We start from the raw sequence: 15,739 nt of genomic DNA on the forward strand, positions 1-15,739 counted from the left end.
TAAAATTACATGATCAAGCAAGACAATACAATCAGTACATCAAACATTTTAATAAACAAATTACCAAGATAAACTTATTGATATGTTAACATTATTTTCAGCTCTCTTTTGAAATAATTTAGAGTGGTTTTAGTCTTTAAAGCAGGGTCTAAATGATTCCAGAGGGAAGGTCCTCTGTATTTCAGTGTAGATTGGTTGGCTGTAGTTCTACAAAAAGGAAGATAAAAATCTTTGCAGTGCCTTGTGTGGAGTAGGCATGAACATCCGAAGAATACATGAAAAAGTTATTAAAAACTCTGGGCATAATATTTGTCATATACACATACTTGTACATAAAGGTATTTATGCAATAGATGTTAACATTGAATATTGTCAAAATGTTATATTTTATGAAAAGCGGAGCAGATGATGACAATCTATTTGAATTACTCATAATTCTTAACAATTTCTTTTGTATTAATAAAATCTTATTTAGATATGTTTGGCATGTTGCACCCCAAACAATATTACAGTACAAAATGTGGGGATAGATCAAACTGTAATATAATGTTTTCATACATGAAATATCAATTAAAGAACGAACTCTACTCAGTATACCAACAGATTTAATTATTTTTCTGCAAACATGCTGGATATGATATTTCCAGGTTAGTTTGTGGTCGACAATGACACCTAAAAATTTTATTTGGTTCACTTGGCCAATTTTTAAACCATCAATTGATACCTCTATGTCTTGACAATCTCCTTTGTTTTTTGTGCTAAAAATCATAAAGTTAGTTTTTTGTATATTAAGAGAGAGTTGATTATTTTAAACCATTTAGAAATATTTTGTAATTGTTAATTTACTACTCTTATCAATGTGTAAATGTTAGAATGAGATAATAGAAGACATGTATCATCTGCAAACATGAGTTGGATAACATTTTTATAAACAACTCTTAAATCATTGATATAAATTGGAAATAATAGAGGTCCCAAAATGGACCCCTGCGGTACCCCACATAAAAGTTTTCCCCTACTTGAGCTCAGATTGTTGAAATAAACAAATTGCTCTCTCTCTTCCAAATAATTTTGTACCCAAGTTAAGGCTATATGTTTAATGCCATAATTCTCTAATTTTGCTAAAAGAATATTATGATTTACTGTGTCAAATGCTTTTGACAAGTCTAGAAATATACCAATAGTATTATTTTTCTCATGCAGATTTTTTTGTAATTTTGTCGAAAAACTGTAAAAGAGCCATTTCTATAGACATGTTCTCTCTGAAGCCATACTGGTGATCATATAAGATAAAATTTTCTGTGAAGTGTTTTAATAACCTTTTATAATCTAGTTTTTCAAGTATTTTAGAAAAGAAAGGTAAAACTGAAATAGGTCAATAACTGTTCAATAAATGTGAATTCCCAGACTTAAACAAGGGAATTACTTTAGCTAATTTGAGATCTCTTGGTACAACGCCTGTTTTAAGTGACAAAGAGAGAACATATGTTACAGGCTCAATAATAGAGGAAGCTACTTTCTTTATGAGACTAGCTCCAATTTCATCATGTCCTGGAGCTGTGTCCTTCATCTTTAGTATGATTTCAAGCACTTCATTTGGAGTTGGAGGATCAGCTAAGGTATTTTGAAGCTAAGGTATTTTATCTACTATAAATTTATTTAAATTATATTTAAATCACTGAAAATTATTTTTATTAGTTGTAGTTGAAGGAATAATTCGCCCAAAATATTTACTCACCTTCATGTCGTTCCAAATCGGTACTTTTCTTCTTCTGCTGAACACAAAAGAACACATTTTGAAGAAGGCTGGCTACCAAACAGGTGACGGTAGCCATTGACTTCCATTTTATAGCGATAAAAATACAATGGAAGTCAGTGGCTACCAGCAAATGTTTGGTTAGTCTTTGGCTTATCTTGTTTAGTGTTCAACAGAAGAAAAAAAAACTCATACAGATTTGAAAATTAAATGAGGGTGAGTAAATAATGAAAGAAGTAGTTGAACTGTTAATTTAAATGTATACAGTAAATCCAATCATTTTTAAGATGATTTAAAGTGAATGATGACTGTGGGCGATGAGAGCTCCAGACAGCTGGATGTCGTCAGACTTGAGTTTGCTGGCCTTGGTCTCGCTCTCTTTAATCATGTACAGCAGCATCTCTGACAGCTGCGGATCCTCGTTCAGGTTCACAAGGTTAGGCGGCCGATTATCCACTTTAAAGGTGACGCTAGCGTGCTGAACGAGGTACAGCGAATAAACAAATGAACAAAGTGAAGAAGAAAGAGAGAGAAAATGGCCATGAAAGCCATTTGAAAAGCTCATCGATCCATCACACTGAAGTCTGACCGTTATTTGTAAGTGTGGGGTGAATCATTACCTGCAGCTCTTTGGTTTCTTCACGCTTCCTCCTCTCTGCCTCTTCCAGTCTTTCTTTCCAAGTTCTGCACATATTGAATGACACAAAGATTGTAAAACCTTGATATGTACATCATTTAAAAACATCAGTCAAAACACGATTCAGTCTTTAATGTTTAAAACGTTTTAACACACTAGCTGCAAGTATGTGCCAAAGTTTTATATTACAATAAAACTAATTGGAATTATAATAAAACGACTTTTCCGAGCTTTCCACTGATGTCACGGGATGGGAGAACAGCCAAACATGTTTCACCCCTCAAACATCTCATTTACTGTGAGCTGCGACCACAGCAAACTACACAGGGATGGCCAGGAAATGTGTTTTCGGCTTTTTCTGTTCCAAAATCTGGCTACAGGCCACGTATTTTTGTACTTTAAAGGAATGAGAAACATCTGAGAAGCTAAGGTTGTGTTTGAGGCAGGTTACTCCCTTACTCTTCTATGATTTTAGTAAATATTTCTGTAAATATCTGCATTTGTTGTTAAAGTGGTTGATATAAAGGTACAAAGGATTCAAATTCACAATATCTTGGGTTATTTCTCCTAAACGATAATCGGCTTTCATTAACCGATTATTAAACGTTAACTGACAAAATTATTTTAAATTAGAATTTAATTGAATTAAGAAGCATAAGTGTATGTAATAGGGATTCATTTTACATGCACAAAAAGCAGCAAACAACATGAGGATTCACAGCATGGTCTTCATATCACATCACGCACCTGCAGCGCTTCTGTGAGCGGAGAAAAACTTGATAAAGCTAGGTCTATACGAGAAATATATTTTTACTTAATAAATTAAGAAAATGGGGGGGGGAGTGCAACAAGTAGCCTAATATGCAGAGTTTTGGTTCATTTTTGTGGTGCACGAAAGGAAACCAAGATGGCAGAAAGCGGTATGCTATTTTTATTTAGGCCTATTTTACAAAAGCACAAAGATTTTTTTATTGTGAACGTACCCAAATAAAAGCAAACCTTTTACAATTTCGATTATCTTTATTATAAAATGCGACTGAAGTAGCCTACAAAACCAGGTTTACATAATAAATAATATTTTGGCATTCAAATACATTGCGAATACGAAAACATTTGATTTTGTGTCGAATGAAAGACTTAATGGTGGTTTCAGTTTAATTTTAGCCTAAATGAATTCGTTTTGACTTGTCATTTATATAACTATAGCTTCTTATACTTTAAATTTGTTATTTTCTGAATCCTACTTAATTGAAAGGCTTTGTTTTGGAGTGAGAGCAACTAATATAGCCTAGCTATGTTTACAGTCTTTATTATAATGTTTGTAAACATTTTGCATCGGCATTAGGTCTTTTCTGAATGAAATAATAAAATGCGACCTATATGTGACTTGTTTTTTTTTTTTTTAAACGCACTTTTATTTTTATATGCTTATTTTAACAATGCAGCAAACCTTTTAAAATATTTTGATAAATTACTGATAAAAAATAAATAAATTACTTTTTAAACCGTTTATCTGATTGTATAAATCAGTAAAAATTTGGTTAACCATTCGTTGATAGATAAAATGAGCATCCATAGTTCACTTACTGAAAATCAAAGCAAGAAGAAACAGTCATTTTAAAAAGCTTGATTATTTTTATCAACATTATTGTCTAAAAGCTTGGTGTCGGTAAAATTATTATAATTTTTTTTTTTTTTTTTTTAAGGACAAGTCTCTTTTGCTCACAAGTATGATTTTACGATTTTATAGAACGACAGTAAAAACAGCACTAATGTGAAATATTCTTAGAATTTAAAATAACTTTTTTTTATTTTAATACATGTAAAAATGTTATTTATTCCTGTGATCAAAGCCATATTTTCAGAATCATTACTCCGGTCTTCAGTGTCACATGATCATTCAGAAATCATGCTAATTTGCTGATTTGCTGCTCAAGAAACATTATTATCAGTGTTGAAAACAGTTGAACTGCTTAATATTTTTGTGGAAACTGTGATACACTTTTTCAGGATTGTTTGATAAATAGAAAGTGTAATAGAAGAGCATTTATTTAAAATAAAAATATTTTGTAACATTATTAATGGATTTACTGCCATCCATTAATGTATCCTTGCTGTATAAAAGTTTTTTTTAATACTGACTTACCCCACATTTTATACTTATATTAATATTTACATAATAATATATTAATTATTTACAAATATTTTATATATTATAATAAGTGCATTGCGTTATTCCATAAACACAGTTTACAGAAATTTATTTATCATATAATTTTTTTTATTATTATTGTATTGTTGTTATTATATTAAAATTGTAATAATAATAATAAAAATAAAAACAGTAAAAATTCAGCCTTTTATGCTATTAAAAAGCAAGTACGCAAAACATGATTGTATAGATTACTGTCAATAAGCTGAACAATATAAATATAAATAAAAATGATTCAAAGTGATCACAGGCTGTCAATCAAATCAAAACTGACCCTATCTACATACATATACATATATATATATATATATATATATATATATATATATATATATATATATATTTCTTCTTTATTCTGCTTTAAACATTAGACATAATCAAGTCTGTCGATATTAGATATTCCTCAGATATACTGTTTGATTTGAAAAACAGCGCTTTCTTTTATTTTCAGTGTATAATGCGAGTCATAATCCTGAGTTTTGCCGTTTATAGCCACTCACCTGTGAGCCTCGGCCATTTCATGCTCCTGTTGAGAGAGTTTAGTCTAAAGAGAGGCGATCTCTTGCTGAAACCGTCTCTTTTTCTTGGGTTTGATGCCCTGAGAGCTCATCTGAGCAACACAGAGCTTCTCCACCTCTGATTTCAGCTCTGGACACAGTTATGTCACACACATTCTTAATGATATACATAAAAAAATCACTATGTAAATTTAATAATAGTTCAATTAAATATATTATAATTATAAATTATTATTGTTGTATATATACAAAAAAATAATAAGTAAAAAAAAAAAACAAAAAAAAAAACAGACATTTTAATTCCTGGCAGTACAGAACAGAATTCACTGAGGACGTCCCATTAGTGTAAATGCTGCCCTCTAGGGGAGAGCTCTAAAACACACCCTTCTTGAGGAGCATGAGAGCTGACGGACAGACAGAATAAAGAGCTGTAACTGTTACTGACCTCGGATCAGTTTGGCGTTGGTGTCCTCAGTGTGGTAATCATGGCCATCTTGGAGGCTTTCCTTCAGTAACCTGAACACAAGAGGGAGCTAGAGCACTTCTGCTGCTTTTGTCAGAAAAAAAAAAAAATCTTGCCTGTTGTGCCATATTTGACATTTCATACAAATGTAATAAATGTTGTTGGTACTGTTGTGCGAATTTCAAAAAGCTTCAGATATGTCCGATTTAAGATTTCATGATATATTGCAGTATTTGGTCAAATATTGCAATCCAATTCCCCGCTATTTAACGTATAAGAGTAAGCAGCAGAATGCACTGTGAGTAATCATGACACTGGATAAACAGAGCTACTGCAAGCTGGGTTAGCCTGAGCCGGTCTCCACTGGTCTGGGCTGAAGTACAGTCCCAGATCCTCCAGGTTTATCTGACTGGTGATGCAGTGATCGTGCTCCTCTCTCCTCCACAAACTCTGTCTGTGCAAATGAAAACATCATCACATAACTACAACTATAACAAACACATCATTAAAGTATTCGGTAACACTTTAGAATAAGGTTCCATTAGTTAATATTAGTTAACTACTTTCGTTAACATGAACTAAGCAAGAACAATCCTTCTTCAGCATTTATAAGTCTTAGTTCATGTTAATTTCAACATTTACTAATGCATTATTTAAATCAAAAGTCGTGCTTGTTAACATTAGTTAATGCACTGTGAATTACCATGAACTAACAATGAATAACTGTATTTTCATTAACTAACATTAACGCAAATGAATAAATACAGTAATAAATGTATTATTCATTGTTTGTTCATGTTAATTAATACATTAACTAACATTAACTAATGGAACCTTATTCTAAAGTGTTACCAAGTATTCATATGTTGGCTGAAGTAAAAGTAGCATCTCATTGCACATAGATCTGAGGGGCTTACTTTAGTTTGCGTCATGAACAGAGTCAAAATAGAGTGTGATCTGGAGCTTTTATTGTTCATGCCAGCGGCGGCCGAGGCTCTCTGTTTGTTATCTAGTTCAAGCCAAGTCTGTGATGTTGGGGGAGGGAAAATGGATTAATGGTAAGAACAAAAATAATATGTAGCTAATGGATGTAAAAACAGACGCTTTAAATTACCTGAATATCAGCATAAGATGTGATTACGTTCCTGAAAGAGAGCATACAGATTAGTGACAGCGACACAAAACATTTAATTAAATTAAATTTAATTTAATTTAATTTAATTTAATTTAATTTAATTTAATTTAATTTAATTTAATTTAATTTAATTTAATTTAATTTAATTTAATTTTAAAACAACACAACACAACAAAGGAAAATAAATAAAAAACAAAAAAACATAACGTAACAAAAAATAATAAAATAACATTTCATGAAATAACAAAAAAACAGTAAAATAAAAACAAAAACAACAAAACTAAATAGAAAACATAAAAAACTACTAAATAAACCAAAAAAATGCAATAACAGAAAAAAACCAGAAACAAAAAAAATAAAATATGAATAAAAAATAAAATATGTATATAACTTATTTATTTATTTATTTTGTTTATTTTGTTGTCTGTTTTGTTATGTTATCGCTTTTTGTATTGTTTTATTTTATATATAAACAATATATATATATATATATATATATATATATATATATATATATATATATATATATATATATATATATATATATATATATATGGCTCTCTTTTGAGATTTTCATTTAGAGATTTTTAATTAGGTTTTTTTTTAAGAATAAATTTTGACACTAAAATTTGCCTAAAAAACAACATGCCGCCAACAAAAAACAAGAACAAAAAAAAACGTTTAAAAAGATTTCTTACCTTAAAGGGAAGGGTCTAGCTCGAACTGCGAGAGTGAGCAACACTGTTCTCCATCTTCATCTCTTGAGGTCGTTGAGCACTTGTTCTTCTCACAGCTTCCAGAGGAGCAGCTCCTCCATGAGCTGTGGGTCTCCTCACCTGTGCTGAACGTGAGGCGGGTGTCATGTCAGTCTGAACCCTCTCACCTCTTGCTCCACACGAGGATCTCATGGTGTCTGTGCTCATCTGTGGGGGCCTCTGTCTTGCTGCTGCAGTTGTGTGTTTGACGCAAAGGCGTGTAGTTACGCACAACTACCAACAGATGACGCTGTCTACTAGAGTTACACGATTTATTCATTGTTAATCTTCATTTTAATGCTCAATAATTAAAAAATATTCAATGTAAAACAAAATACAGACAAATGTAATATATTAAATATAACTGAATAGAAAAGAATAAAATATGTTATAATTTTTTATATATTTTTTTTCCATTGCCTTTGCAATTTTGTTGCGTTCCCACTGCAGCTTTCTGTCCTTTAAACACACACACACACACACACACACACACACATACACACACGAACAAATCACAATTTACATAATATCCTAATGAAAACAAACCCACAAATATGTGGCATTCATATTCAATTATATTTTTAATTCACAATATTTGTATATTTATTTATTCATTTAATTTCACATTTATGAATTTCTGATGAACACTGATTCTAAAATATAATATTTATAAACAGTTTGTAACGTAAAATAATGTTTTATTATTTCTTCAATATTTATGAACTCATATTTATCAACTGTTAATATATTTTTATGGACACTTCAGTTTAAAATAAAATAATAATATTATTATTTTTTTTAATCTTTTTTCCTTCATATTTCTAAATATGAACGTATTTAGCAATTGATATTTCATATGAATGGACAAGTATACTACATTATTAAATATATTATTAATAAAGAATTGTGTTTACTTATTTACTTTTATCTATATCGTATTCCTGAATATAGATTTACCATTTTTGTTATTTCATATTTCTGATGGACAATTGTTCTAAAATATAAGATATGATATTAAATAAAGACTCTCATATTTATTAGTTCTTTAATATTTTTGGTGGACAATTGTTCTAAAATGTTAAATATATATTATAGTATTATTATACATTAACATATACAATATTTATTTGTTTTGATTGACAATTTCCTGGGGGCAGTCATTTTATTTCCATGGGCTGTGAGTTATCATTTATATTTACTTACATTTCACCGCTGGTCATATGCTCTCCATATAACCATGTATGTGACAAATAAAAATCTTGAATCTTGAATAAATGCTCCATTTCCTGAGCCGTTGATAGTTTTCCTGGAGCAAAGCCATTTGAGGACCCACCCATTTCCTCTGGAGAGGAGGGCAAAGACTGCCCCATAGACTTCCACTATAACTGCATTTCTGTCAACAAGCTGACAGAATCGACAGAAGCTTTCAATCCAACAGACGTCAACAGCGGGACCTGCTCCAAAACCTCAAGAACCTGTTGCTGGAATCTCATCTTCGGCGTGGTATCCACCTTTGCCGTTTTTGAGAATGCTATTCATAATAACACTGATTAAAATATGTTTAAATAATCAATAAAACATAAAAGAATGATACATAAATAAATGTATTAATCAATAAACATGTAAATAAAACGATAAATAAAAACAATAAACAACAAATAGATAAAACATAATAAATACATAAAACAAAAATTCATTTATACACGTAAATTAATAAAACAATGTATAAAATATAGTAACTGAAACAAATTAAAAAAATACATACATAAAATATAAATAAATAAATAAAACAAAAAAACAATTAATATACTGTAACATAATCAAATCGTACATAAAATACAGTAAATAAATAAAACATAAATAAATAAATTCATACATACATAAACTACTATAAATAAAACAATAAATAAACAGACATTACACAAAATACAGTAAATTAATAAACAATAATAAATTAATAACAATCAATTAATACCTCATCAACCACAACGGCCCTGACATTATCCAGCCGTATAGCCTTGTGTTTCAGGATCTATATATCTGTCTGTCTCTATCTGTCTGTCTCTCTGTCTCTATCTATCTATCTGTCTGTCTGTCTGTCTGTCAATGATGTGGAGGTTGAAAAAGTAGTTTTGAGAATTTAATTTCTGATCTGAGAAATGCACCAAAGTGACTGAGAAAACTGTAATTATATTATTATATCGGTTAATAATATATAATGAAGAAATTAATTTTCAGGATAAAAAAGCATACATTTATGTATGTTTTCATGTATATTCAGCAAGAATTAAAGGTGACTAAGAAAACTGTTTACAATTTATCTATTGTACTTATTTTATCTGCTTATAATAACTGAATAAATATTTTTGAGTTCAGTACATTGGGGAACTAATGGTCAATCAGATAGATAGATAGATAGATAGATAGATAGATAGATAGATAGATAGATAGATAAATAGATAGACAGAATATTATAAAGACTGTCCGTTATAAAATGATGAAATCAATCTTATAAAATGTCATCGGATCATATTTCCTGCACAGTCCCAATTTCTGCCAGTTTGGGGTTGTTGGCGTGTTGGGCGGAGCGCGCATGCGCAGAGGGCTCACGCTCGCTCGCACCGCTGCAGGGAGACCGCAGGACGCTGGATGAATAGAGGGAGCATAGCCTACCCTTAAATATCCAGATGGGAATATGTGGCCAGAGCATGGCGACGTCCTGAAGAAGACAAAGAGTTTTTAGACAGCGACACCTCCTAACTCGGGACATGAAGGATCATCAAGGAGAAAAACTGGGGTACCAGAATGGATGAAGCTCTATGGGCAGAACCCCACATTTATTACCGAAACGGCCCGAGTTAGATGTGAAAATAAGCCCGAGCGTGTGTTTGAGCAGCGACCTGACACACATATGTTACAAAATCTATTCTATGTATGAGAGCAAAAGGCAAAGGTCCGATCTGATGCGTTGAATTCCTTCGGAGAGATGTCATCGTTGTGAGAGCTGGATGTGACACCGCAGCTGTGAAGATGATGGGAGATCTGAGCGACCCCAGACACCCGAAAAACACTTGCATTGTTCCTGCCATCAAGTCCTTCGAGCATTATGATTTTAATAGAGCGAAAATCAGAGCCAGCCTCACGTGGCTGGTGGCCAAAGCCTTTGGTACAGGTAGGTGGCGTGTTTCTCTTTCTCCACCTTCATCTTTGTCTCTTGATTTGATTTTCAATGTGTTGCATTGAATACAATTGGTATCAGTTATAAATAGAGGAAAATACGTAAATGTCAAAATAGAATTTTTAAGTACGAATTCATTTTACAATGTAATATTCAGTGTCAATAAAAGCATTTTGCTCATGCATACCCCTAAAAAATGATTTTGTATTAAATCATGTTGTATAATGTTAAATATTCAACAATATGTAACCTCATAAACAATCACATGTTAAGTAACTGTTTTTTAACTGCATCCACTACTTCATGCTGTAATGTAAATGATATCCAACACTAATAAAACAAGTACTGCATGGTTTGTAGATATGTACGAGTGTAGTAGTAATGGTCAGCCTACCATCCAAAGTGCATCATTTTATAAACGTGACACTTTACATAATATATACACAATGTTTTGTTTGTTTGTTTTTTACAATTATATGTTGAAACTAAAACAATCCCTTGTGACAAAGAAGGACACTTAAGCAAATTTAGCAAAAAGAGTACTTAAGTGTGAACTGACTGTAATGTTTTCAGACACTTAACTGCATGCTATTTGTGATTTAATTAAATGTATTATAGTTTAAATTGAAATATTTTTTTTTTTTGAGATATGGCGAAAGTACACTCATGGAAAGCATTTATGGTCAACAAAATCTTCTATATTTTAATGTCATTTCTGTTGAAGCTTGTATATTTAAATATATTTTCAATTACACATTTGTAATTACGAAGTTGCTATTTAGTATATATCTACAAATATGAAAACGTAATAGTGAATAAAACAAGTATTTTAAATGTGCTTTAGTATGTTAGTCAACACATCACAATGAAAGCATGACAAGAGATGATTAAAACATAATGATTTAACAAGTAAAACTTTTAATCTGCATTATTACAAAGTGGGTATTTTAAAAGTGTACTTAAGTGTGTTTCGAAACAGTCAGGAAAGTGCACTTAAGTGGTCTTTTATTTCAGTAATATTACATCTGCAAGTCCAGTTTAAAAATAAATGTATACTTCTAAGATTTATAGTGCACTACAAGTACACCAATACACTGAAGCACACTTTTTTTTCCACAAGGGATTTGACTTGATATCAGAATATCAGTCAGAATATCAATTAACAAGAACCAAAGTTGTGATATATGAGCCACGGTGTTCAAAAGTGTTTATTGTCACTGTGGTGAACCATGTGACTGAATGAATCATCTCCTAATTTCATCTTCACATCTTGAATCTGAATTTATGGTCATAAATAACATATTCGTATTCAGTCTTATCGCTTGACTCGCTTCACATGTGGATTGACACTGACATCTGGATTTATTTGATAGCTAGCATTGAGCTATATGTTCAGTCAAACAGCACAGAACTATTGTGATTGGCTAACTGATGACCACCAGCCATCTGGTCTCCTTTGGGTCCTCTTGTCTCATTAAAATGCACAGTCAGGTCTTCAGGCCCATGCACAACACAAATGACAACTCTTGCTGTCAGAGCGCTTATTGTTTAGCATCTTTGATTTAAAGTGACCTTAAATTCAATGAACAAGACACTGAAGTCCATATGGCAATGTTCAGTAGGCTGATTGACAGACCTTAAGGGTGTTATTGACCTGTTTGTTGACTTGTTTTGAGGTGTAGCCTTAGGACTGATAACTGAACAACTGATAAAAGCCTACGTTTCTCCATTGAAGAATTATTAAATCAACACATTTCACTAATATTTAAAACATAATGTAGCAGGCTTTAAAAGTATAAGTAAAGAGGATGATTCCAACAGACGAGTTCAAATGAAATACAAGCGTCTGTTTGAATGAAAAGAGAGAAGTCAGCTTAAAGTCCATAAAAGCCTTTCCATTGATCCATTTTGCTCAGTTGAGAAAGATGGAGTTAATGAATTGGTCATTTAATGGCATGCACTTTATTTTCGGTTCATCTCTTCAATGCACTCTTACTTGACAGCACATTGCTTTCTGGAAACCGACCGAGGATTTATTACTTATGTATTGTGAAATTGAATGCGTTAAATAAACTTAAAGTAAGGAAAAGAGGAACTGCCAGCTCCCCTTCAAATAGCGAGAGCTGAAACATCACCAAACACACTAAATTAAAGGCACAGATACATTTCACATTTATTAGTTATTGAATAGTTCATTTAAGTTGGTGTAATATGTTTTGTAGCTTAATAAATAAAAACTGATGAAGATGTATAGATAAAAAATCTAATAATTAGCAATTAAAGCATGGCTTTAAATTATATTGTAATGGCCGTTTTGTTTTGTTTGTTTGTTTTTTATCCCAGAAAAAAAAATCATTTCAGTCATGCGGAGTCATTGTTATTGGTGTTACTGGCCTTCATATATAATGCATTTAAAATATAATGAAATGAGTATTTAAATACAAAAGATGTAAAACATTGTCTTTATGTCGTTTCCACATTACTTTAGAGATTCTGTGTGAAAATATGTATAAATCTGTGGGATATCATCATATATGTATTTAGCATTTTACTTTTATTTTTATAAGTCAAATGTCATATGTGAAACATCTAAATGTAATTACATTTTTTTTATGATAACGTGTAAATTACATTTATGTACCTAAAAAAAAACAGTCTGCATAGTGTTTTTAATTACACACACACACATATCGTAACATATATACAATATATATCTAAAAAACAGTAAAATACTATATATATTTTAAAAACAGTGTTTTTTTCTACACATATTTTTTTAAAAACGTACTTACATCAAAAATGCCACGCAAAAACATCTGTGAATTTTGAAGAAGCTAATGAATCGTTTAATCTTATTCACATTGTATTCACTTCACAGATGAAATCAACCGAAATGCACATTTTCAGCTGATTTGCAGAAATGCATTACACTTTGTATTGGAAACACTGGAATCACTTCATTTTCTATCTCTGACAAGAACATAGTGAATCTTCATGATGATATTGGACATACTGTCAGGCTGTAAAGCCCAGAATCTCAGCACCTTGTGGCGTTCCTCTCTCTCCATCTGTCTTTGATGAGGAGCTCCTGGATACATGCGTATGGCAGGGGAATCGATCAGCCTCCATATTTTTTTACTTACACCATAACCGCCTTGATGCTCTGATACCATCTATTGTCTTATCATACAGACCCATTTTAAAAGCTTCTGTGAAAGCTATGAATCAACATTTAAGGTAGTTTGTAATTCTTTGCGTATTGTCAACATCTCTTGTAAGATATTCATTGGAACAGAATGGTTCAAATCTGTTTTGCTGTTACCACAATCAGGTTTAACACCGAATATAGAAAGCATGTGCAGGTAATAAGGATACAAATGTTCTCCCAAACTCTCACCCGTCTCCATAAATAGCTAAACATCTCGGTTCTCCATGGATACGGTGACCTCATTCGGATCTGTGAACCCATTTATTCTGTCAGCATGAGAACTTGTGTTAATGATATTTTTGATTTTGTAGCTGTGTGGTAGACACCGTCTCGCTTCCTTTAAGGGTTTTCTCCTTTCCTTCATCTTTCCTGGATGAGAGTAAATTACACTTGCATAGAGGATCGGAAAACACCAAGCTTTAGCTATATTTAGCTACGCTGAAGATGAAAAGTACTTTGATCTTCGAAATTCAGAAAGAAAAAAAATCTCACCAGCTCAGCTGTCTGCTATGATATAACGGAGTGAAGGCATCTTGATATGCAAGTAATCAGTCCCACCAGGATTTCACTGTATGGCTTTTGGTGATCAGATCTTATAGATTTAGTTACTTTGTAATTTAGTTAAATTTTTGTTATTTAAAATAAGCAAATTCCGGGAGAATTGAGTTCTTGTTCATGTCTTATTTTCTAATTTGTGCATGTTTCATTGTTAAACATTAGTAGTACTGTGCTTTTTGCAATTATCCTGTGGTTAAATTGCGAATAATGTAAGATTGCAAAACCACAGATAATTCGCGATTGCATAATTGTAAAAACTAGAGGGAATGATTGATATGATGAATATTATATATTTATGTTTAAATACCTATGCTAATAAGCCGATAATTATTTCTATGTTAAGGCCAATGACCGATAAATAGCGGATATTACAATTCTGTACTATTATGTTTAAATAAATACAATTGCCAAAAAAGCCCAGTCTTTTTAAATACTACAGAATGTGAATTTTGTGTTTTATTTTCTCATTCATTCATGTTTCTTTGTTACACAAACATGTCAATAATGTTTTGCGCTTTTTGCATTTATTTTATGGTTGCGAATTATGCATTTTGCAGATTTTGCATTGTATTCCACGATCGTAGAACTGCGAAAACTGGAGGGACTGATGAATATTATGTATTTATGATTAATACCAATGCTAATAAGCCGCTTAGTATTTTTGTGTTATGGCCAATAACCGATAAATAGCCCATATTATAATTCTATACTAAACTAAAAACTAAAATCGGTATTTTTTTATCTTATAAGTGAATTTTTAATGTATGTTAATGGGAAATTATGGAAATAATTGCAAAAAAAGTAACATTTTGTAGATTTTGCATTGTGTTTCTTGAATGCAGAATCACAAAAACTAGAAGGACTGATTAATATGATGAATCTGATATATTTATGTTTAAATAGGCCTACCTACTCTAATAAGCTGATAATTATTTCTATATTAAGGCCAATAACAATAAATAGCCGATATTACAATTCTATACTATTTTGTCAAAATAAATAAAACTGCCAAAAAATGAACCTTTTTGAATGCTACAAAATGTGAAATTTGTTTGTATTGTCTCATGCATGCATGTTTCTTTGTTACACAAACATGTCACTATCGTTTTGTGCTTTTTACTATTATTTTGTGGTTAAATTGTGAATTATGCAAGATTGCAAAAAAAAATTTAATTGTAAATTTTTGCATTGTATTCCATTAACACATAATTGCAAAAACTAGAGAGACTGATATGATGAATCTTATATATTTATGATTAAATGCCAATGCTTATAATCTGCTAATTATTTATATATTAAAGCAAATAACCGATAAATAG

The 15,739-nt window shown here is 31.2% G+C and overlaps 2 protein-coding genes across 10 annotated transcripts in view; one reads left to right on the top strand and one right to left on the bottom strand.

Annotated features, from left to right (window-relative positions):
- The window catches only part of LOC113040679 (kinesin-like protein KIF14), a 6,746-nt gene extending 1,487 nt beyond the window's left edge, over nt 1-5,259 (bottom strand). Inside the window, exons 1-3 of one of the 2 annotated variants that reach the window (XR_003275280.1) lie at nt 5,106-5,259; nt 2,377-2,440; nt 2,099-2,234 (exon numbers count right to left, since the gene is read on the bottom strand). Coding sequence is in view for 1 of the 2 variants with exons in the window: in XM_026198957.1 (XP_026054742.1) it covers nt 2,377-2,440; nt 5,106-5,127 (86 nt within the window). In the remaining variant the exon portion in view is untranslated. Of the gene's footprint in view, nt 1-2,098; nt 2,235-2,376; nt 2,441-5,105 lie in introns of those variants that run through there. The other variant, XM_026198957.1, reaches the window with a different exon arrangement.
- Nucleotides 5,260-10,016: 4,757 nt separating this feature from the next.
- LOC113040011 (calmodulin-regulated spectrin-associated protein 2-like) overlaps nt 10,017-15,739 on the top strand; it is a 34,362-nt gene continuing 28,639 nt past the window's right edge. For 5 of the 8 annotated variants that reach the window (XM_026198191.1, XM_026198192.1, XM_026198193.1 and 2 more), the window contains exon 1: nt 10,017-10,648. In XM_026198191.1, the coding sequence (XP_026053976.1) occupies nt 10,507-10,648 (142 nt within the window). In that variant the 5' untranslated portion in view covers nt 10,017-10,506. The remainder of the gene's footprint in view (nt 10,649-15,739) is intronic. The other 3 variants (XM_026198195.1, XM_026198197.1, XM_026198198.1) reach the window with 1 other exon arrangement.

This window comes from Carassius auratus, chromosome 22 (genome assembly GCF_003368295.1).
Source record: "Carassius auratus strain Wakin chromosome 22, ASM336829v1, whole genome shotgun sequence".
In the NCBI taxonomy this organism is placed as follows: Eukaryota; Metazoa; Chordata; class Actinopteri; order Cypriniformes; family Cyprinidae; genus Carassius; species Carassius auratus.